Consider the following 25,041-nt stretch of genomic DNA (forward strand, 5'->3'; position numbering starts at 1 on the left):
ATATCCAATATATTTATACATATTCAGAATATTTATATATCTATATCCCATATATGTACCCAGCATATTTATATATATTATATTTACATATATATCTAAGTATATTTATATATGCGTACACATATGCAATCTACATCTCTCTCTGTATATATCTATATATAATATATATCATACATAATATGTATATGTCCAGCATTTTTATATTGTTGTTTAGTCATTTTTCAGTCATGTCTGACTCTTTGTGACCCCTTTCTGGGGTTTCTTGGTAAACATATGGAGTGATTTGTCATTTCCTTCTCCGTGTGTTTTTATGCATGTACAATATACTTATGTATATCTAATATATATACACATGCACACATACACATACATGCATATATACATGTCCAGTACGAAATACTGGATATTCCTCCATAATACACTGGAGTAAGGGGGGGCTCACTAGCTCCCTAGGCAGCCAATTCTAATTTTGGGTGGCTCTGGTTGTTAGGGATTTTTTCATTACATTGAGCTGAAGTCTGTCACTTTGCAACTTCCATCACTGTTCCAAGTTCTGCCCTCTGGCCCTGAAGAGTTCAAATCTCATCTCCCTTCTGCAGAGCATGCCTTTAAGTATGGCTATCCTTTCATCTCTGTCTTCTTTTCATCTAGCCTAATATCCTTGATTCCTTCAGCCAGTTGTCATATGGCATGAACTGGAGTTTTTTTTTTAACTATGTTTGTCACATGGCTCTCTATATTTGTCCACTTATTACCAAAGTCTTTTGCAAAATATAGTGCCCAGAACTGAATAAAATACTCCAAAAGTGTTCTGACCAGGGCAAAGTTCAGTGGGACCATCCCCTACCTCTATTAACCCAGATCGGATTGATTAGTTCTCTGTGCAGACACATTGGTCTCCTTAACCCGTTTCCCCCTTTATGCCCCATATGAATAATGTGTCTTCAGAATTTGATTCTTGAGAGCTGACTTCCATGTAGAATTTTTGCTCACAAAATCTTCTCTATCCTTTCTCAGTATCCTTTGAAATCTGTTCTCTCAAAATATAGAATACATGACTATTCCTGGCTCTTCTCTCACAAATTCTAAGATGAAACGGTCACTTCCCCGCAAGGTTCCAATCATCTCCAGCCTGGCAGACAGTTTTTGCTTGCCAATGAGAATCAATCCAGAATAGTATTTTTCCCATTTCTTTCTCCACTTTTTGAAGGATAAATCATTTTTAAGGCAAGCCAAGAAATCATTAGCTGCTATGCTCTTGACAAAAAGAGAGCTCCAGTAGGTACCGAGATAATTTGAGTCCTCAATCATTACTCTATCATGTCTCCATTTCAAGATTGTGATCTGTTGCCCAAACTCTTCATCTCCTATTTCAGACCAAGTGATCTGTAGTACTTTCTGATGACAGTGTTGCGTCAGTTTCTGCCTCCTTTGGTTTTCACCCAAAATGCTTTCTACCCCTTGTCCCTTCTAGTTTCTGAATTTCTCATGTGAGTATATATTCTTAAAATACAATGCCACTCCTCATCCTCTTCACCCTTGCCCCACCTACTCTATTAAATAAGGTATATCTGTCTGAGCTACACTGCAGGCATAGGTCCTATCCCAGTAAGTCTTCAATACCTATGAAGTTAAATTTGCTAGTGTTAAGACTCGCTAGTTTACTTTGTTATCTATACTTTGTGAATTTTTAAAAATCAATTTTTAATGTCATTTCTTACGAATTTCTGGGCATCTCTGTTGTTAATCTCCTTATGTTGTTGCTACTCTGTATGATGGGTGATACATAGGCAATTTCCTTCTTCCCTCTTCATTTTTAGTTTTGATTTGATTTTCAAGACTCCAAATAACTATTTTTTAGCCAACACTTGTTAGATGCACTCCATCCCTGTCTAAGAACCTATCCTTTTATTTTAAGCCATGGTCCAGAAATACAGAATCTGTTCTCAGATAGAATCTTCTTAACCAACTGTTCACTTCCCAAATCTGTCTTTCTGTTCTGAAGCACTTGGTCTTCAATGGATAGCAATGATGAAAATGCCACCTATGTGCCTGAAGTCTTCGGTTTTTCATGTAAGACTTCATAATCCTTCGCTATGCATTCTAAATTACTTTTGGCAGTATGGCTTGTGACTGCCTAAGTGAATGGTAGAAATGCACAGTAGTTGTCAGATGTGACAAGCCTTGGGATGCCCTTTGTTACGTCCTGGACACACATGCTGGAAAGAGAGCAAACTCTCCATGTAAGCTTACCTGGTTACTTTTTAGCTATTTGGGATAGTCATATGATAACCTGCACTTCAATCCTAGATGGAGCACTAGGTGTCATGGAAATGGGCAGCAAAGAACCACGTGATTGAATTGAAATGATGGCTCTTTGTTATAAACCTGGGTAGACTTCTTTGTTTCAAAATGTCAGAAACCTTCAATAGTTCCCTAATGCATTTGAGATGAGTAGCTGCAAGTTCCTTGAACTAAGAACCTTTCAAAATTGTTCCAAAGTGTCAGAGTGCCTCAGGAGAGAGAATATCCTTCGTCACTGGTGGTCTTTAAGCAGAGTCTAACTCAGTGGTGTCAGACGCAAAAAAAAAAATGGATCCATTGACTTAGAAAACTACTAATGAACATTACCTATGTTGTATTACATTTTTATTTACTTTGTTAAACATTTCCCAATTACATTGTGATCTAGTACAGGATAGATTTAGGAGTTTTGTGGGCTGTGAGTTTGAAAACTCTGGTCTCGATAACCAGTGGTGGGATTCAAATGAATTAACAACCAGTTCTCCACAGAACCAAGCTGAGGCACCACCCCCACTGCTGACATGGTGGGCACAGGCCCTGCCCCCTGCCCCTCCCACTAACAACCAGTTCAGGAAACTCAACCTAAAATTAGGTACTGGTTCTAATGAACCTGTGCGAACTGGCTGAATCCCACCACTGTACCATTTGTCCAGAATATTCTAGAAGAGATTTCTGTTCGTATATGGGTTGGACTAGATATCACTTAATATCCCTTTCATTCTGAGATCCTGGTATTCTGTGCAATTAAAATCAGCTTCACCAGAGTTGTCTGACTCACGTCCTGTGGGTTGCAAAACTCCCTAGCATGGCTTGAACCAGATTAAAATTAATCGAGAAATGATTAACAAAATAAATAAAATTACAACATAAATTATATTAATTTGTACTTTGCTTAGTCAATGTACTGCTACAGAGATCTGTTTCTGTTTGAGTTTGACACCACTGAACTATATTCTTCTTGACTTGCTACTATGAAAAAAAGAATCTAATTGGCTATATTTCTCTCTTCTAGACAAGAGCCAAAAAAATGAACATGGGTAAACTTTGCTTTTATGAGAAGCCTGAATTCTAACCATCTGAGTTTAGATCTATTTTTGGGGTAAGAAAAGTTCATGTTGTAATTCACAAATCCCATCTCTTACCTCTTAAACCCAATCTGTACCGATGTCATCAAATGCAATTTCTAGCTTTGATAAACACTTCAGTTTTCCCAAAACATCTCTTTTCCACTTCCTGACCTTAAACTCTACTTTCAGGGAATCTCCTTAAGTGGAACTTCAAATGTTTACTAGATTTCAAGCTCCTTACTCATTCACATCCTATAAGGGAGGGAGGAAAGAAAGGAATCTGTATACATGACGATCTTCCCTTTCTACTGTGGCAAACCTTGACAATGATCAATCTTAAAAGTAATGAAAATAGCTGATTTCAACAATACTATGAGATAGATAATTCAGATAATGTCATCTTCATTTTACGAATGTGGAAACTGAGGTAGAAAGTGGCTCGCCCAGGATCATACAACTAGGAAATGCCTCCAAGCTGAGTTATAAACTAGGGAGTCCTGATCCCTAGATCAGTATGTTTTCCATTACAAGATACTGTCTTAAGTGATACCATTAGATTTAGGAAAGAATGGTGGCATTAGGGAGAGCATAGGATGGTGCTGTGGTTAGGCAAGCATGGAGGCACCCACATTTCTAGCTTTGGCCTAAATAAAGTGATAATTTAATCAACCCACAAATATTTATTAAGTACCTACCAAGCACATAGCTTACTGTCTTGCTAAGGCATTGTCTAAAATAGTAATGAGGAATCCAAAACTTAAGTTTGGATTCAGTCAAAGGGCTGTACTTGAGGACCTAGAGAGCCACATGTGGCCTCGAGGCCCAACCCTGGAAAATTTATATGTGGAGAATTGTATGACTTGGCACTGAAGGAATTGTTGTTTAGTTATTTTAGTCATGTCTGACTCTTTATGACCTCATTTGGAGTTTTCTTGGCAAAGATACCAGAGAGGTTTGCCATTTCCTTCTCTAGCTTATTTCACAGATAAGGAAACTGAGGCAAACAGAGTTAAGTGACTTGCCCAGGGTCATATAGCTAGTAAGTGTCTGAGGCCAGATTTGAACTCATGAAAATGAGCCTTCCTGACTATAGGCCTGGCACGTAATCCATTGTGCCACCTACCTATCCTCACTGAAGGACTTGTGCTCTGACAAAACAATATACCTTGTGGAGGTTCAGTTTCCAGAATAATTTGCTGTGAGCATCCATGTTACCCTGAATGGGAAAGCATGGGCATGTGTTTGAGGAACCCCAGGTTGTTAACACACTTATGTTTATTGTAAAAGCCTATCTGCCATTTGCTCACTGTTCTCCATTTAGACTGGGTTTGGGAGGAGTGGTCACCTCAATGGAAGCCAAGGCTATGTGCCATAGGTTGAGTCAAAGAGAGAGAGAGAGAGAGAGAGAGAGAGAGAGAGAGAGAGAGAGAGAGAGAGAGAGAGAGCGGGGGGGGGGCGGAAGGAGAGAGAGGCTGGAATCATTCCCTTTCTAAGATCCACTGACAGCTCTTTCAGCAGAGTGGCCAATTAGGGGATTATTTTGGTCATCTCCAAGCATAAATCCTTTAGCACTGAGCCATACAGACCTAAAGCCACACATGATGCGTGGGGTGTGGCCCTCATTACATTTTATAAAATTTGCACAGCACAATTCTGGCCTATATGGAAAATAATTCCTTCCATTTATTAAATACAACCCTTGGTAGTGTATATTTCCACACTTGAGGAAATCATTTGCATCACTGAAGTATGGGATACTTAAGCCCCATGTCCTTTCCTAAATTCCTTGGAATTTTATGAAGTATATGCCTGTGACAAGGCCATTATTTAAATCACTGACTAGTCTGTAAAATCAAACAAGCACTTTGATATATAGACAGTCTTTACTATTTAACTGGTTTATAGATATTTATGAACTCAAAGCAATGGGATAGAACCAAATAGCCAAGATTTTTGTCTTATTTTAATAGGGAAATTGCTCCAAATTTGTGATCATCCTCCCTAATCTTTTTATTTGGCTTCTTTATGATGGAAAGTAAAAGGAGACAGTACAATGAACTGTGAAATTTTGCTTTAAAGCTCCTGATGTAAAATATATCTGCTAAGATTTTTGTGTTGGTTTTAAAACCTTTTTTTGGCAGTACTTGCACATATATAAAATTATATATGCATAAATGCCATTTTATATTATCTTAAAAGCTTCTTGCTGCTCAAGGATATATACTGGATGTGAAACATTTTTGAGGTGGACTCCAAATCAAAAAAGACAGTGAAATAAAACGTAAGAGGACTGGGCCATAAGCACGGAGCATGCCATTTCTGCAGTTTTTGAAGGGGGATGGAATTCATGCATGGTCAATGCCTGTGGTTAAACAAGGCGGGGCAACTTACTGGTGTTTTGCAGTGAGGCCTGGGAGAAATTGGGAAAACCGTCTGTTTAAGATTGAGAGGAAAGATAATTCAATAAATACATTTAAATATACAGTGTATGTTCTGCTTTAATAAAAGTCAACAGAGAAGCCAAGTGATCTCATGGAAGTACTTACTCCTTTGATGTTAATCACAGCTCCCGGTGGTCCAGGAGGCCCTGGAGGACCAGGCAAACCAGGTGGGCCCTGAGGAATAAAAGAAAAGGAAGCTGATTATTCAAAAACCTCTGGGAGGGAGGGGGTTTGCTAAAAAAGAAAAATAACAAACAAAAGAAAGGGAGGCTTTGCTGAAGGAGGACGAGAATCAATGAATGTTCCTGTAACTGGGCTTCAACTGCAATTTTAGGAGAGCTGAGTAACTGTCCCTGGTCTATCGCCATAACCTTTGAATTGAGTTCCCTGCCTCCAGTCTCTCCTCTCTCTAACCTCCCCTTCACACAGCTGAAAAATCAACAATCCTAAAGCAAAAGTCTGGCTGTGGTATTCCTTTGTCTAAGAAGTATCAATGGCTCCCTATTGCCTCTAAGAATATATATATATAATATATATATATATATATATAAAATGTATATAAAAATAAATATATATAAGTATACACACACATACATACATAATATATACATATGTGTGCATGTCTATATAAAAACACACATATGTAACATATATATATAACATATGTGTATATATTATATATGAGTATGTATTTTAGATATAGAATTATAGACCTAGAGCTGAAAGAAACCTCGGGGACATCTAGTCCATCGCCCTCATTTGACAAATGAGGAATTGAGACTCAGAGCCTTGCCAAAGGGCACGCAGGTAGTAAGTGGCAGATTCCAAATCTACTGATTTATTGAACATTTTGGATAGAATACAAACCTCTCTCTCTGGTATTTAAAGCCTTCACTATCTGTCCCCGAACGATGGCTTTTAAAGCCTTCGTCATCTATCTCCAACCTTGCCTTGTACGTTGATTTCATGTTAATCACTCACCTAGCTGAGTTGGTCTATTTCCTGCTCCCTATAGGTGACATTCAGTCTCCCTCCCTCATCTATACCTGTGCACAGGTTGTCCTGTCCTCAATGTGTGAAATGAACTCCCTCTTCACTTCTGCCTTTTGGAATCTTTAGGTCAATTCAATTCATTTCTTTTGGAGGGCAGGGCAATTGGGGTTAAGTGACTTGCCCGAGGTCACACAGCTAGTACATGTGTCAAGTGTCTGAGGCTGGATTTGAACTCAGGTCCTCCTGACTCCAGGACCGGTGCTGTACTCACTGCACCACCTAGGTGCCCCGAGTTCAATTCAAAAGCAAGCATTTAATCAAGACTCAACTTCAATGCCCCCATCTCCAAGACACCTTTCTCGATCCTCAGTGTTTTTGTGCTTTTCTCTCATTATGAAATTTATTTGTATTTACTTTATATATATATATATATATATATATATATATATATATATATATATATATGTGTGTGTGTGCGTGTGTGTGTGTGTGTATACACACACACACACACGCACACACACGCACACACATATATATGTATATATGTATATATATGTATATATATATGTATATATATATATATATATATATGTATATATATCAATGATTTATCTGTGTGCATACTGTTTCCCTCCTGTAGAATGTAAACTCCTTGAGGGCAGGGACATTAAGAATGCATTTGTATCTCCAGTACAATTCCTGTTCATAAATGCTTTTTGAATAGTTCATATGGAAATATGTTTTGCATAACTTCACCTATATGATGGATAGCGTATTGTTTGCCTTTTCAATGAATGGGGAAGGAGGTGGAGGGAAAAAGAAAATTTGGAACTCAACATTTTTAAAAATGAATGTTAATAAATGAATGAATGAAGGCTTGTTGAATGAATGATCAGATGATCGAGAAAGGAAGGTTCCTTGGGAACGATTCAAATTGCTAGGTTTGCAATGGTCCAGACTTGACTAGCTGAAATGTTTTAGTTGCTGTGTATTTTCAAATTAAATGTGAACAGTTACAAATCTGCCCAGAACAAGATTACGAACAGTGGGTTTTCATTTTTGAAAAAAAAAAAAAAGGCATTTGGAAGATGGCTGCTGGTAAGCAGGGACTAGAGTGAGCTCCGTACCCGAGTCCCTCCAAAAACCTATAAAAAATGGCTCTGAACCAATTCTAGAACGGCAGAACCCACAGAACAGCAGAGGGAAGCAGGGCTCCAGCCCAGGACAGCCTGGATGGTCTCTGGGTGAGCTCTATTCCACACGGAGCTGGGAGCTGGGAACGGAGTGGAGCAGAGCCCAGCCTGAGCGGTGTGGACCATCCAGACCAGAAGCTGGGCGGAGGGGGACCCTAGCGCCCTGAATATGTGAGCTGTGGCAGTTACCAGACCCCTCGACCCACAAACACCAAAGACTGCGGAGAAGGTTAGTGGGAAAAGCTGCGGGAGTGGAAGGAGTTCGTGGTTCAGCTTCCAGCCCTGGGGCAGCGGAGGTGGGGCAGCTACAGCTGTTGTTACTTCCGGCTCCAGGCCCACCTGGTGGGAGGAATTAAGTGACGGATCAGAGCAGGAGTGCAACAGCCTGCTGAAGATCTAAGCCCATTCTGGACTGGGGGTTCTTGGGGAAGGAGGACTGCGGGTCTGACAGAGCTGGCACCTCCCCCCAAACGTGGAACATAGAACTCGTTAGTCTACAAGCAGTCATACCCCACTGAAAAACTCAAGAGTCAAGTTAGTTGGTTGGGAATATGACCAGGCAGCGAAAACGTGCCCAGATTCAGTCTCAGACTTTGGATTCTTTCTTTGGTGACAAAGAAGACTAAAACATACAGCCAAAAGAAGACAACAAAGTCATAGAGCCTACAACCAAAGCCTCCAAGAAAAACATGAACTGGCCCCAGGCCATAGAAGAACTCAAAAAGGATTTGGAAAAGCAAGTTAGAGAAGTAGAGGAAAAATTGGGAAGAGAAATGAGAAGGATGCGAGAAAACCATGAAAACAAGTCAATGACTTGCTAAAGGAGACCCAAAAAAATACTGAAAAATACACAGAGGAACACAACACCTTAAAAAACAGACTAACTCAAATGGCAAAAGAGTTCCAAAAAGCCAATTTGGCAGAATTAGCCAAATGGAAAAGGAGGTCCAAAAGACCACTGAAGAAAATACTATCTTAAAAATGAGATTGGAGCAAGTGGAAGCTAGTGACTTTATGAGAAATCAGGATATTATAAAACAGAATCAAAGGAATGAAAAAATGGAAGACAATGTGAAATATCTCCTTGGAAAAACCACTGACCTGGAAAATAGATCCAGGAGAGATCATTTAAAAATTATTGGACTACCTGAAAGCCATGATCAAAAAAAGAGCCTAGATACCATCTTTCAAGAAATTATCAAGGAGAACTGCCCTGATATTCTAGAGCCACAGGGCAAAATAGAAATTGAAAGAATCCATCGATCACCTCCTCAAATAGATCCCAAAAAAGAAATCTCCTTGGAATATTGTCGCCAAATTCCAGAGCTCCCAGATCAAGGAGAAAATACTGCAAGCAGCCAGAAAAAAACAATTTGAGTATTGTGGAAACCCAATCAGAATAACCCAAGATCTGGCAGCTTCTACATTAAGAGATCGAAGGGCTTGGAATGCGATATTCCGGAGGTCAATGGAGCTAGGATTAAAACCTAGAATCACCTACCCAGCAAAACTGAGTATCATGTTCCAAGGCAAAATATGGATTTTCAATAAAATAGAGGACTTTCAAGCTTTCTCAGTGAAAAGACCAGAACTGAATAGAAAATTTGACTTTCAAACACAAGAATCAAGAGAAGCATGAAAAGGTAATCAAGAAACGGAAATTGCAAGGGACTTACTAAAGTTGAACTGTTTTGTTTACATTCCTACATGGAAAGATGATGTGTATGATTCATGAGACCTCAGTATTAGGGTAGTTGAAGGGAATATGCATATATATATAATATATGTTTATGTATATATATAAGTGAATGTGTATGTATGTATATATCTATGTGTATATGTATGTATGTGTATGTATGTGTATATATGTGTGTGTGTTTATATATATATGTATATATATATATACATATATATATGTAAAAGAGAGAGAGCAGACACAGGGTGAGTTGAAGATGAAGGGAAGATATCTAAAAGAAATAAAATGAAATTTTACTGAGAGAGGGAGATAGGGAGAGATAGAATGGGGTGGATTATCTCGCATAAAGGTGGCAAGAGGAAGCAGTTCTGTGAGAAGAGGGGAGAGGGCAGGTGAGGGGGGAATGAGTGAACCTTGCTCTCATCAGATTTGGCCTGAGGGGGAATACCATACATACTCAGTTGGGTATCTTACCCCACAGGAAAGAAGAGGGACGAAGATAAAAAAAAATAAAAGGGGGGTGGATGATGGAGGGGAGGGCAGATGGGGGTGGAGGTAATCAAAACAAACACTTTGGAAAGGGGACAGGGTCAAGGGAGAAAATTCAATAAAGGGGGATGGGTTGGGAAGGAGCAAAATGTAGTTAGCCTTTCATAACATGAGTATTGTGGAAGGGTTATACATAATGATACATGTGTGGCCTCGGTTGAATTGCTCGGCTTCTTAGGGAGGGTGGGTGGGAAGGGAAGAGGGGAGAGAATTTGGAACTCAAAGTTTTAAAATCAGATGTTCAAAAACAAAAAAAGTTTTTGTATGCAACTAAAAAAGAAGATACATAGGCAATGGGGCGTAGAAATTTATCTTGCCCTACAAGAAAGGAAGGGAAAAGGGGATGGGAGGGGAGGGGGGTGATAGAGGGGAGGGCTGACTGGGGAACAGGGCAACCAGAATCTAAGCCATCTTGGAGTGGGGGGGAGGGTAGAAATGGGGAGAAAATTTGTAATTCAAACTGTTGTGAAAATCAAGGCTGAAAACCAAATATGTTAAATAAATAAATTTAAATTAAAAAAAAGGCATTTGAAATATAAAATCTATGTGTACCAAATTTCACTGAAATCTGTTAAAATAATTAAAAATATGGAGTAAATTTCACTGAAACCTGTTAAATATAATTGAAAATATGGCTATTGCCGAGCTTTTATCAGTTTTTATTTTGTTACAAAATGTCCAGGAATTATTTGTTTCTAAACTCCAGTGATGTTTCCCCCTTGTAACCATTTAGTTGCCTCAAATCTTGAATTCTTGGCAAATATATGGTATTATTTCTAATATGTATCCATTTCCTTGACATGTAGGGTGGAAATTGTTTTGATAGGGTCCACATTTAATTTTGCTTCCTTACAACTACAGAAGAGGATTGCATTGACAAGAATAAATGAAGAGAAGATTAAAGGAAATTTAATTCATTCTCTAATAAAAAGAAGTAATACAGGAAAATTCAGTTAATTTTTTAAGTTATTGGTTTGGGGAGTAAACATCAATTTTAGAAGGAATTTAGTGCACGAGAATTTTTGTTTAAAGGCAACTTACATCTTAATATATATGTGTGTGTGTATGTATCTGTATGTGTGTAGGTATACACACACATACGTACATACATATACATACACACACACATATATATTAGAATGGAAATAAGGGTAACTTCTGGTTTAGGATTCTCCAAAGGGCAATGGGACTTTTACCTAATGGTTTCTGGGGAAACCTGGACTTTTCAGACCAGGGTGTGGATGTGTCTGGAGAGGGGAGGAGAAAAAAGAAGATGAAAAAGGTGTTGAGGAACAGCGGCCTTGGGCTCCTGGAAACTCAACCTAGCGACCCAGCATCATGGGAACTTTCTGGAGTTGTGTGTGGGCGTGTTTTCACATGCTTAGAATGAAGGGGAAGGCAGAGGAGGGAAACAAGGGAAGAGGAGAGAACAGCGGTCACCCACCAACCCTGGAAAAACTGTTTAGTACCTTGGCATCGTGGGAATTTTCTGAGCGGTGGGTTTTTGTTTTTTGTTTTTTTCGCAGTGTCTGCCTCTGATTGCATCTTATCTAAAGATCACTGGGGAAGAAAATAACTTTAAAAATACATGTAAACAATTTTCTAAAAGTTTATAGAAGAAATATTTTTTGTAGATGAATTAACCCGAAGAAACTGAAATAGACTCTAACACGTAGCGTTAGACTATAAGGGTCCTTCAGGGAAGCAAGCTGGCCTTGTAAGTGACTAGCTAGTGCTCACCAGGATCAGTCTGAAGAAGAATAAGAAAAGCTAAGCATTTAAATCGTGCTTGTCTGAGGTAGAGTTCAAACTCAGATCTTCTGGATTCCAAGTCGATGCTATCTATTGCACCCATCTATACTAGGAGAAGGTAGGAAGAAGGGATTTCTAGAAGCATTTAGGGCCCCTAGGTGTTTTATACCCTGCTGCTGGTTTTCCGGAGCAGCGGTCTCTAAGGTGGGGGCTGGGGCATACCATACTCTCCAGGGGGTCCTAGTTTGATCCAAAGGGGTGGGTTATCAATCAGAGAGGGGAAAGATGAGTCACATCCTCCTTCCTTCCCCCCAAACCCTCCACCCAATTGTGGAATTGTCTCCAATATTAAGTATTCTACTTCCTTCAACCCAATCATTCGCCTACTATATTTGGCTTTCCGTTGCTATACTGAGCAAGGGCACGTAAGGACAGGAAGCCGGCCTATGCTGCTTCCCAGACATAAACAGACCCTTTATAAGTAGTGTAACTAAATAATGAGGTCCAAGGCAGGAAGGGTTGGGTGGTGGAACAAGTCGGGAGATGTGAGTTCTAGTTCCAGCTATGGAGCTACCTGTACGGCCTCAGGCAAGTCAATTAACTGTTGGGGGTCTTAGTGTCTTCATCTTTATAATGAAGGTGATGACCGCATTACTAATTAAGCTCAGTTGAGTGCTAATGCTTATGAAATTAGTAAGCATATTTTGTTATCCAATGATTTTAATTTAAATTTATTTCAGAAACAAAGAGAAATATGATGCCCAGTAAGATCCAATAAATTTCAGTTTCAGGGGATCCATAGATATACCAACAGAAGTTTCAGTCAATTTGATATATGAAATTAATACAGAATCTCATACTACATTACATACTGTGGTCCTTTTAAGGGGGTAAAATTCTGAATGTATGCAACTTAAAACAGTACATAGGTCTTCCACCAATTTTCTCTTTATAAATATAAATGTTTTCTAATTTTGACAAGAGATCAGGAAGAAATTAAAGGACAATAGACTTTAAAAAACACTACAAATCAGTATCACTTTGTGAGAATCCTTCTCTAATGCCTCATTATGCTATATTTAACATACGTAACATACACATACACACAGATATATATGTATGTATGTGTGTGTACACACATATAAATATATAATATATTACATATAATATATATTATATATGTATATATAAAAGGGCACAAGCAGATTCAAATATTATGAAATTGGAAAGATTTCAACGGGCCCACCAATCGCTACTTGGTCCTGTTGAGGACCAGCTCAAGGCAAGTCAACAGGTATTTATTAATTATTGATCAGTGAGGACAAGCCTCACCAAATTCAGACACTATGTCGACTACAGGGTGATGGATTTTTGGGTCACAAACATTTTCAAAGATTGTCTACAATAGGTTATATTATTGGATATTAAATATTATAATTGTTATAATAATATAATTATATTGATAAATGTATATCATATAATTATAATATCTACTATTATTGGTATTAATTATTATTATTAAAGAAATGTAAGGTCACTTAGTGTGTCCAAAAGAGAAATTCACATCTGTCTATCCCCCTTCTCCCATCTCTATTCTAATCGCCAACACCCTATTCAAAATAACAATAATAATTTAAAAAATAAACGTGTATATAGTTCTTATTATATGCTAGGCATTATACAAAGTGCTTTACAAATATTATCTCATTTGATCCCCAGATCATCCCCGGGAGGTAGTGCTATCATCATTCACATTTCCCAAAGGAGGCAACTGAGGAAAACAGGGTTAAATGACTTTGCCTGGGGTCACACAGCTAGTGAGTTTCTGAAGTTGAATTTTTCTGACTCTAGGCCCAGCACTCTATCCGTACAGCAAGAAAAAGAGGGTTGGAGGTCAGTGTGGTAGAGATCATTCAGTATATTAATCCTGGGCTAGTGTTATTGCTGGGTGTGTTATCAGGTAAATTAGACACAACATTAAGAACCTCGAGATCTGAATTCTTATTAAAGAAGGGTAACTTATGAAATGTGTTTAAAATATAACTTCAAAATTTGCTGAACAATTATCCAACGATAATGAAAGCTGTTAACCAATTTCTTGACCTTGAAATAGAATTTAGTTAATATATGTGTACTAGGCAATGAACGAACTTGGCAAGGCATATGACAATTTCAGTGACTTCCTGGGTGGACCTTCAAGATGGAGAAGCAGCTTAGGACAGTGGAAAGCTCATTGGGCTTGAAGTTTGGTGACCTTGCTCTGTGACTCTCTGGCTATATGACCAAGAATAAGTCACTTAAGCTCTGTAATTCTCAATTTCCTCCCCTGTAAAATGAGAGTTGGTTTAGATGATTTCTGAGCTCCTTTCTGCCCCTGGATTTATATTCTACAAAAAGCAGACTACTAAAATAGTCATTTGAAAGTAAAACCTAATATAAAATCATAGATTTAGAGCTAGAGGGGACCCGAGAGATCATCAAGGCCAACCCCTTTTATTTCAGAGGTGAGAAAAGAGGCCCAGAGAAATTAATTGGCTTGTCCTAAGTCATAAAATTAATAAGTAGGAGACCTGGGATTTGAACTTATATCCTCTGACTTCTATCCAGTACTCTTTCTAGTAGACAACTTTATAGGGTTGCTGGAGTGATCGAAATCTACTTTAGACACCAATTAGGATCAAAACATCAGTCTACTATTTGTACCATTACTCAAGTACTTTCTGGCACAAAATTTACTGGAGAAGAATCATAAAATACTAGAACTATAAAGGTTCCTGGAACTTGTTTTGATTAATACTCTCATTTTTTGGTCGGGGTCTATGAAATCAGAGGTACTTTCCATTTTATACATCCATAATTAATTAAACATTTATTAAGTGCCTCCTGCGTGTCAGGTACTATGTGAATATCAGGCCACTGGACCCAGATGGCTCTGGAGGAGAAAGTGAGGCTGGTGACCTTACACAGCCCTCCCTCACTCAAATCAAAGTCAACTGCGAGTCGTGTCATCATTTTCCTGATGTCACGGTCTTCTTTGAGAATGAAGGACAAACCCAACAACAATAGCTGTGTGCTAGGCACTGTGGATACAAATCAAAGATGAGATTATCCTGCCTTCAAGGAGTTTACATTCTACCAAGGCGAGGTTAAATACACACACAGTCAATGAATAAGGAAATGCAACACGTATGCAAAATAAAATAATGATGAACTTGGGAGGCAGAGGACTGAAATCATTCAATGGATGTCCCTGGTACATTGATAACAGAGCTACCACTCAGACAAGCTCTTGAGATTTGGTCCTCCCAAAAGTTATCAAATATGTGGCAGTAATTTTGCAAAGAGTGAAATTCACTTTCAATGGAATTGACTACCATTTTAAATGGGCTCAGGGTGTTATAATATGCTGTATGACATTCTAGTTGGAGCTACTTCTCTGAATGGAAATGTTCTCACCTCAGGGAACCTACGAGCGCAGAGCCTCGGCAGGAGTCAAGAGGGCAAAGAGCTGGTGATTTTTTTACCAGAACCAGCAGAGGGCAGCAGAGAGCTACCTGAATCAGGGTACGAGTGAAGGCCAACCTTGTTCTTACTGCGCACAAACTTGATTGGGATCGTGGTAAAGCAGAAATCAGTAAACTAGCGATGCTGGGTATCTGGAGAGTTAGCAAGAGGCGGGGTATTGCGCTGAGTCAGCAAATCCAAGAGGAAGGTCCAGAGAGTGAAATTTGGCCCAGGCACAGGCAGAAGCAATGAGAGTAAGTTATCGAGTGGGCAACACAATTAGAACCGACGATGTTCCTGCAGGTGGTCGCTTGGCACCAACCACTCTGCTCTCTAAAAGGACATCTCCCAGCTGGCTCCTGATACGCAGCCAGGTTCTGACAGGTAGTCAATAGTTCCCTTCTCAGTGACCTGAAGACTAGATTATTTACAGTTAGAATGCAATCCAAGGCAGAGAATGCCAAAAACCAAACCAGTGAGCTATGACTTGCGGTAAAAGAATAAAAAATAACAATTTGGCAAAACTAACCCATAAACCATTAAGGGGAAGTTAGGCATTGGAGTCAGGCGACCAGTTTGATGTCAACAAATACAGGCATCAGGATTTGAGGGGGAAAAGAATCAGGTTATCAAAATAAAGCTAAGAACATGGGAATCAAGAGGGCTGGGGAATCACTGAGGTTCAAGAACCACTGACTTGGAATTGGGTATAAATAATATTAAATAAACAAATAAGCACCATAAGTCAGGATACCAGTAGATAGGAGAGTACCTGGAAGCCTTTATTCCCTGGTTGTACCTGGTGGTACATTGTATATCCCTAGCATAATTAATCTTTACTCAGCATCCCTAACAGCTGAAACATCCAAGCAGTCAGAGTTTATAATGCAGATAAATACTCACTGATGGAAAGCAGAGGGAAAGTACTCTAGGGTTTTTTGACCATGTTGTAACTGTTAGGTGAGGCAAAGGGGGATTTGCTATTAGAAAGTCCTTCTGTCTATCTTTGGGTAACTTCATTCCTTCTACTCCCTCTAAAGAAATATGGAGCCATGAGCTTCTTCGTTCTGTGTTTGGGAAGCAGGTTCAATGGATCAATTTTCTTCAGACACTTACTGCTGTGTGACCCTGGGGAAGTCACTTATCCCTGTTTGCCTCAGTTTTCTCATCTGTAAAATGAACTGGAGGAGGAAATGACAAAACGCTCCAGCGTCTTTGCCAAGAAAATCCCAAGAAGGGGTCATGAAGAGTCAGACATTATTAGAAATGATGAAAAAACAACAAACCTTCAAGGGCTACAAGAAATATTAGCTGGCCAGAATCCAGACAAACAACTTTGCTGAAGTAGTTGAATGAATTTAGTGAGCATGTGCAGAGTTATTTGAAGGTCACAGACAAGTTTCCAAACTTCGACAGCTTTAATAAGATAAAGAGGAGAAGGGAGCTCGTGTTATTGCCCTGGTGCTCACTCTGAAATTCATCTACATTTTGATCCAAGAAGAACTTGACTTTTGTAAAGAATGGGATCTTTAAGTTCTGATGCTATTCATTTGCAAGCTCTTCTAGACTAAGTTCCTTTAAGGAAGGGCTGGATTTAAAAAAAATCACTGTTCTTATCCCAAGAGAGGCAGAATCACTTAGTAGATAGAGGTATGGCTTTGGATTCTGGAAGACCTGGGTTCAAGTCCTGCCTTGGACACATACATATTTTGTTACCATAAGGAAGTCACTTAACCTCTCAATGTCCCAGGAAACTTTCTTAGATTTTTAAGTTGTAGTTGAGTTACTACCTGTATCAAGTGGAAAAAGTTTTGTCATTCACAGTCCTCTTCCCCTGCCCCCATTTCTTCCCCACAGAGTGTAAACCCATGACTGTGTTAAGTTTGAGGGGACAAATATGTGAATATGTATGTATATGTATATATACACACACACACACACACACACACACACACACACACACACACATATCCCTTCAAACCTAACACAATATGCTGCACATAGTAGGCTCTTAATATATGTTTGTTGAATTAATCAAACTCACTGAGTGCATACAATTTGTAAATCACTGGACTAGGCAATGAGGTGAGGGGCATAGTAGGAATAAAGAAGAAATGCATAATCCCTGACCTCAAGGATCTTAGAGTGTTGATGGGGAGAAAGGGCATTCATTCAAATGCCTTCTTTACCACAACCTTACCTAAACCCTGGCCCATCTGACCAAGCTTTTCACTGAAATTCCCCCTCAAACTGGCCCAACCACCCTGATACGGGGAGAGAGCAGTGGAGATCTAGTGTGGGGCCGTGGAGATGGCATGGTGATAAGGTGCCAGGGCTGGAGTTAGGAGGCCTGAGTTTGAATCCAGCCTCATTCACTTACTAGCAACATAACCCTGAGCAAGGCACTTAACCTTTGACCGCCTCAGTGTCCTGATCTGAAAACTGGAGATAATAATGACACCACCTCCCAGGGCTGTTGTGGGGATGAAACGAGATCGTGTTCGTAAAGCATTTTGTAAATCTCGAAGGCGCTTTACAAAATGCCAGCTGTTATTGTTACTTTGAACAAGAAAGTTAGAGAAATAAAAACAGAATGCTGGAGGCGGGGTAGGAGCCAGTGAAAAATCGGGAGACAGACACAAGCTAGTGTAGACCACAGGCTTAAGAAGTTTTACAGTAAAAAGAAATGAGAGATAAGAAACGGCTTAAGAGTGTTATAGTGTTGAGTGAAAGATTTTTCAAGATAGGGGAGATCGGAGCATATTTGAGGAGAGAAGAACAAGCCAGTTTTGGGGGTCGTTGCTCAGTCATTTCAGGCGTATCTGAATGGGGTCTTCTTGTCAGAGATACTGGAGGGGTTGGCCATTTCCTTCTCCAGATCATTTTACAGATGAGGAAACTGAGGCAAACTGGGTCAAGTGACTTGCCCAGGCTCACATAGCTAGGAAGTGTCTGAGGCTACATTTGAGCTCAGGAAGCTGATTCCAAGCCCAGTGTTCTATCCACTGAGCCACTTAGAATTTAAAGGGACTGTATAGAGAGGGAGTATTCTAGGTAGGGTAGTAAGAGGAGCGGTCTGCTACAGGTGAGGAAGGAGGGAGGAATTAATGCTCGAGGAGTACAGAATAGGTTTGAAAAAATCACTGTGGGGGAATAAACTAAGGAACGAGCAAGGCATTGACAAGCAGCAGCGAGGGACTAGTGGAACTGGCCTATCACGTCTTTGAGGCAGAGTTCTCATTCCATTAAGACTGGCTCAATGAGGTAAAGTCTCATCACCTAAGAAATAGCGCCCAGAGGTACTTACTAATAACACTGCTCCACGCTCTCCTTTGGCACCTTTTAGTCCATTTAGACCAGGCCTTCCCTGAAATTCAGAGAATGGGATTTTAGCCTATGCTTTTATTTTAATTGTATCTACATCCACAATAATTTTCACAGGCCTCAGTTTGTTAGTTACTAATACTTACCGGTCGCCCTGGGAAACCTAATTCTCCCTTATGTCCAGGTGGTCCTTTGGGCCCCTGTGGTCAAAGTCAAAAGTATTATTGGTTAAGAACAGAACTTACATTTTGTGGCACATTGGTCACCTACAGAAACTAAGGCTGACGTTTCACTTGCAGACAAAAGAAAAAAACCCCACTAAACTCTGAAAAGTTAGCATCCATATAAAAGATGGAAAGTCTAGAGGATTGTCTTTGAGAGACAAGAAGAGAAAGGGAATAATGCAGAGGAAATGGAAAATGTGAGGATATCCTTCTGGGACATGAAATCCATTCCCCCCCGCGCCCCACACACTGTATTGACTGGGTTCTCATGATCACTATGTTTGACCTCTGGTCCCCAGGCCATGAGATGCTAGTATCCACAAATCTCAGTTTCTTAAGTTACTTAAAGTAGATGAATAAAGAAAACAGTAATTGTTTCTGTCTGGTGGTTTCATCACTTTTGAGTATGGAAACCACCTTCCCTGATAGGCTTATGAAGTCCTCTCTAACTTTTCAATTTTAGACAGTTGCCTGGGACACAAAAAGTTTAAATGACTCGCCCTTCATCATACAGTTAGAATATATTGGGGGTAGTACTTAAACCCAGGGCTTCCTGATTTCAAACCTAGTCTTCCGTTTACTATGCCGTGCTGCCTCCGTGAAATGTAAATTACTCAGTACCTATTCTGAGATTACACTTATTTAGACTATTCATAAATTTATTACATTGAAAAATCATACATAATTCATGAAAGATGAACCAGTCTACCCGTGATCACTGCTCAGAATACAAATCCCAATTATGTAAAAAGCTAGTTTAGACAGACATGCAATCTGAGGAAAATTTTCAGGACAAAACAAGTAGTTACTGATAAATGTGGAGGCCAAGAGTTTCCTTGGGCAAAAAATCTTTGCTCTAAGAAGCACAAGCAAATTTTCAGAATTATGTTGAGGCTTCTCACTGTGGTCAGAATCACGGCGCGTGATCTAAATTGCAGTCTAAATCATGATGGAATGGGGAAGGTGGGTCAGTCAAGGCTTTTAGTTTGCTATCGTTTGAGCAGCTGAGGAACTTGTCACCTTGTGAAGGATTTACCAGCGTCAAAGGCTTGGGCTAGACTAAGAGAAAGAATGTCATGGGGTGAACATCACCTCAGCCAGGCTCCAATAAAATGCGGATACACCAGCATTTGGAATACGAGCCTATGGACAATTTTTTTAAAGCTATTTCTAGCTTGGACCTGTTTCCTTGGGTGTTTTATCATCAACACAAAATGTGTCTAAATTCAAATTAATCTGCCTCTCTACCCCATTCGGTGCCTCCAATTTGACACCCTCTCCTCGCCCCAAGTCACTTCCCTACTTCTATAAGAGAAAAGGTAAAAAGTTAGTGTATACTCCTCATTTTCCCCCACTAGATTAGAAACTCCTAGAAAGCAGGTACTAGTCTTATTTCTCTTTTATCTCCCTCAGAGCCTAGCTCAATGCTTTGCATAGAGTTTGGCATTTACTGTGTTATGACTTGATTTGGTTTGCAAGGTAAGAGAGGTCAAGACTATCAGATGGGAAGGAAGAGCCAAAGCTTTGGCAATTCCCCATTGGTATCAATGTCCCTTGGCCTCTCAGTTCCTCCTGTGAGCAGAAATCTTTTCTGAGCCTCAGAACATGCTCTCAGAAATTTGGCTGTAGACTAAAGTGAAGCCAGCTCTTGTCAATGGCCACTAAACCTTTGATGCACTGACTGTCTTAGAGCATGCCTCCCATTCCCTTTAGCTGCATAGAAGTTCATGCAAACAAGCATGAACCTATAAAAGCACCAGACCCATCTGCCTCAGATGGGAATTGAAAGCATCAGCACACAAATCAACACAAAGCTTCACCACAAAAGGGAAGAGCAGACCCAGCCCCCAGACCCTGCAGAAGGGCCTGTATAGGATGGATTTAGCTGTCACGGATATAACTCTGGGCTTTCTGCCAGATGGGGGACTAACTCTCTCTAGTTGCCACTAAGGGCTTACGTTGATTCCTCTAGAAAGGAGTCCTGAGACCAAGAAGCTGGAGAACTTATCTACGGTAGCCACAGCTGGATGACAGAAAGGGGGTTATACCCACAGGTGCTGTATTTGTATCCACAATGTTTAGCACTGTGCCTGGCACACAATAAACACTTAGTCAGTGCTCTATTTCTTTAAGGAAGCTAGCGGACTCTGGTGCCCAGATTGGCATTGAGACCCAGGCCAGACTAAGGGTCCATAAAGCGTCAAGCCCCTTTTACCTCCGAGACCCAGGTCTCCCATTAATACCATATGTCCATTCTTGAGCGATTCAATGAGCATCGTCTGTGGGTATGACAAAAGTATTGGCAAGAAAGGCTCATTCAGAGGGAGGCACAGGAGCATAGTCAGTCTGCTCCCATAGAAGCTGTGCTCCTTGGAGTGCAACACCCCTCCCCCACCCTCCCTGCCCCCCAGGCTGGACATACAGAGAAATGAATGACAGCAGGGGATCAAAGCTGCTGTGGAGCAGTGAGCAGAGAGAGAGCAGCTGGAAGCCGAGACAGCAGATAAACTCACTGGAGTGAAGCTTCAAGCAATGCAGTAGAGGCTTGGCTGGCTAATCAGCACAGGGGGTGGCAAGGAGGCAGGGGGTGGTGGTTTGCAAGCAAAGGATTCCATTCGGCTCTGAATGTCAGGAACTGAGTGAAAACACAGTGACAGTCCACACTGCCATAGCTGAAAATCAAAGGGCAGTATTTAACGTAGAAAGGCCCAGTTGGTTTTTGGGATCTCTCTCTCTCTCTCTCTCTCTCTCTCTCTCTCTCCTCTTCCTTCTCCTTTTCCTCCTCCTCCTCTCTCTCTTTCTCCCTCTCTCCTCCTCCTCCCTCTCTTTCTCTTTCCTCCTCCTCCCTCTCTTTCTCTCTCCTCCTCCTCCTTTTTCTCCTCCTCCTCCTTCTCCTCCTCCTCCTTCTTCTTCTCTCTCTCACTATCTCTCCCCTCTTTCTCTCTCTTTCTCCCTCTTTCCTCCTCCTCTCTCTATCTCTCCTCCTCTTCCTCCTCCTCTTTCTTCTTCTTCTTCTTCTTCTTCTTCTTCTTCTTCTTCTTCTTCTTCTTCTTCTTCTTCTTCTTCTTCTTCTTCTTCTTCTTCTTCTTCTTCTTCTTCTTCTTCTTCTTCTTCTTCTTCTTCGTCTCTCTCTCTGTCCCTCCCTTCCTCTCCCTTTCTCTCTCTCTCTCTCTCTCTCTCTCTTTTTTTTCAGCCCCATCCATACACAGTCAGTAATCACTAGCAGAAATGTTATCTTTAAGTATCAAGGACAACATTTTCTAAGTTAATGTTCAATTCCAGCAAGAGGCTGATATTTAAAAGGAATTGCCTAGCCTCTTATTCCACTAGCCTTCTGCATGGGCCTAGATGAATCATTTATAAAACATAAGAGCTTTAGGAGCTGCTAGTCCTCACTGGAGATGTTTGCATAACAAAAGCATTTATGATGGAAACAAAAGTAAAGACCAGTGAAATTTAGCACCTGCTCGAAGTATGAATACTCCTGATGAACATTTAGGTTGTTTCAAATGATAAAAGCTCATGAACAATTCAGGTACATTAAGCATGCTATTTGAAATACTGTCATACAGTTCACCAAATGTTTTCTCATACCATTGGTCCTGGTGGTCCCTGAATTACAAATTCACCCTGAAAAAAAAAGTTTGCATTAATCATTCCACTCCATTCAGTCAGCATGTATTAGGCATATACTACGAGTCAGGTACTGGGCTAGCTAGGTGCTAGGGATACAAAGGGAAACCAAAAAAAAAGCCTTGCCCTTAAGGAACTTACATTCCACTAGAATATATAGCATATGCTCAGATAAACATATGCAAAATAGTAATATGCAAAGTAAGAGGAAGTGCAAAGTAATGGGGGTGGGGCACAGTGTGGGGATCAGGAGAGGCCTACTGTAGAAGATGGCATTTGAAGGAAGCCAGGGATTCCACAAAGTGCAGGCACAGATCCAGGAGAGGTAAGATCATTATAACACAGTCTTTTGCATCATGAACCCTCGAATGGGCAAGTTTGGCAGGAGTGTAGAGTGAATGAAGGGGAGTGACGTGTGATCACTCTGAAGAGCAGGCTAGAGCCAGATGGTAAAAGGGCAAACAGAGGAGTTTGAATTTCATCCTAGTATCAATAGAGAGCCACTGAGGCTTCTTGAGAAGACAAATGACATGGTTGTACCTACATATAATAATTTTTGCAGAATATCAATTTTGTAGGATGAGGGGGCAGAGAATACATCGGATGAGGGTAATACTGAAGACAAGGAGTCAAATTAAGAGAATATTGTAATAGTCCAGCTAAAAGGTGATTAGGCTTTGACCCAGCAATACCACTTCTAGGGCTGAGTCCCAAAGAGATCATACAAATGGGAAAAGGACCCACATGTACAAAAATATTTACAACAACTCTTTTTGTGGGGGCAGAGAATTGGAAATTGAGGGGATGCCCATCAATTGGGGAATAGCTAAACAAATTGTGGTACATGAATGTAATGGGATACTATTGTGCTATAAGAAATGATGAGCAGGCTGACTTCAGAGAAACCTGGAAAGACTTATATGAACTGATGCTGAGTGAAGTGAGCAGAACCAGGAGAACATTGTACACAGCTACAGCTACACTGTGTAATGATTAGCTTTGATAGACTCAGCTCTTCTCAGCAATGCAAGGCTCTCAGACAACTCCAAAAGTCTCATGATGGAAAATGCTGTCCACATCCAGAGAAAGAATTACGGAGTTTACAGATCAAAGCATACTATTTGCTCTCTCTTTTTTTGTTTTGTTTATTCTTTCTCATGGTTCATTCCACTGGTTAGAATTCTTCTATACAACATGACTAATGTGAAAATATATTTAATATGAATGTATATGTAGAGCCTATATCAGATTGCACACCTCCCCTTGGAGGAAGGGGAGAGAACGGGAGAAAATTTAAAACTCAAAAAGTTGTGGAACTGAATGCTGTAAACTAAAAATAAATAAATTTAAATTTTAAAAAAGGTGATTAGGGCCTGAACTAGAATGGCAGTCCTGTGAGTGGGTAGAAAGGGATAGATTCCACAAATGTTGAGGATGCAAAATCAATAAGAGTTGGCAAGATGGGAAAAGGGTAGAGAGGGTAAGGAAGAAGAGCTGAGGATGACTAGGAGGCTGTGAATTTGGGTGACACCCTCAACAGAAACAGAGAAGTTAGGAAAAGGGGGTAGGTTGGGTTGTTTGGCGCTAAGATAATGAGTAACACATTGAATGCTTTGAATGTGAGATGCCTAGGTGACATCTAGGTGTAGATGTCCAGCAAGAAGCCGGGGGTGTGGGATTGCTGCTCAGGATACAGATAAGGATGTATGTGTAAATTTAGGAGTCATCTTCATAAAGATGATACTTGAACTTTGATGAAAGCATCAAAAAATACAAGAGGGCTTAGGACAGGCATCCAAAGGGATACGGCACTACCACAGACTGAGGGGGAAATTTCCTTCAGAGAGACTGTTTAAGGCATCAATAAAAGATGGGCAACTCAAATGCCCGTGTAAACTCAATAAATCTGGTGAGACCTGTACCTTTAACATCGAACTAGCAAAGGGAATATCGCCAGCAAGAACGGCTCCTGGTTCACCCTTTTCACCCTGAAATGCAGAGAACTTCGTGAGGAAACTATTTTGGTTATTTTCAAAAATGCAATTCACTTAACCAATGGCAGACTCCAATATGTACATCTTTTTTTTAAAAAAAATTTATTCCTTTGTTTCTACATTACAAACATTTACTAATTACTGTCACTCCATAAGAGGTCTCTTGTAACAAAATAAAACAATTAAGCAAAACTAACAAGACAATGACTTCACCTGAAGTATTTGTAACACTCCACTTCTGTAACTATCCCTCCTCTGTATTTCAAAAATTGTATAGGAAAAAAAATACTTGATAGAAATTTATTTCCTCTCCCTTCTGCCCTCCACCAAATTGAAAGAAGAAAGAAAAAATCCTTGTAGCAAACAT

General features: G+C 40.1%; 1 protein-coding gene across 1 annotated transcript in view; it reads right to left on the minus strand.

The window, feature by feature from the left end:
- COL15A1 (collagen type XV alpha 1 chain) overlaps positions 1-25,041 on the minus strand; it is a 196,740-nt gene that overhangs the window by 42,123 nt on the left and 129,576 nt on the right. The window contains exons 22-27 of the mRNA XM_036737445.1: positions 24,603-24,668; positions 22,642-22,677; positions 18,970-19,023; positions 18,807-18,866; positions 5,918-5,986; positions 5,763-5,804 (exon numbers count right to left, since the gene is read on the minus strand). Coding sequence (XP_036593340.1) covers positions 5,763-5,804; positions 5,918-5,986; positions 18,807-18,866; positions 18,970-19,023; positions 22,642-22,677; positions 24,603-24,668 — 327 coding nt within the window. The remainder of the gene's footprint in view (positions 1-5,762; positions 5,805-5,917; positions 5,987-18,806; positions 18,867-18,969; positions 19,024-22,641; positions 22,678-24,602; positions 24,669-25,041) is intronic.

Source organism: Trichosurus vulpecula, chromosome 9, assembly GCF_011100635.1.
Source record: "Trichosurus vulpecula isolate mTriVul1 chromosome 9, mTriVul1.pri, whole genome shotgun sequence".
Classification (NCBI taxonomy): Eukaryota; Metazoa; Chordata; class Mammalia; order Diprotodontia; family Phalangeridae; genus Trichosurus; species Trichosurus vulpecula.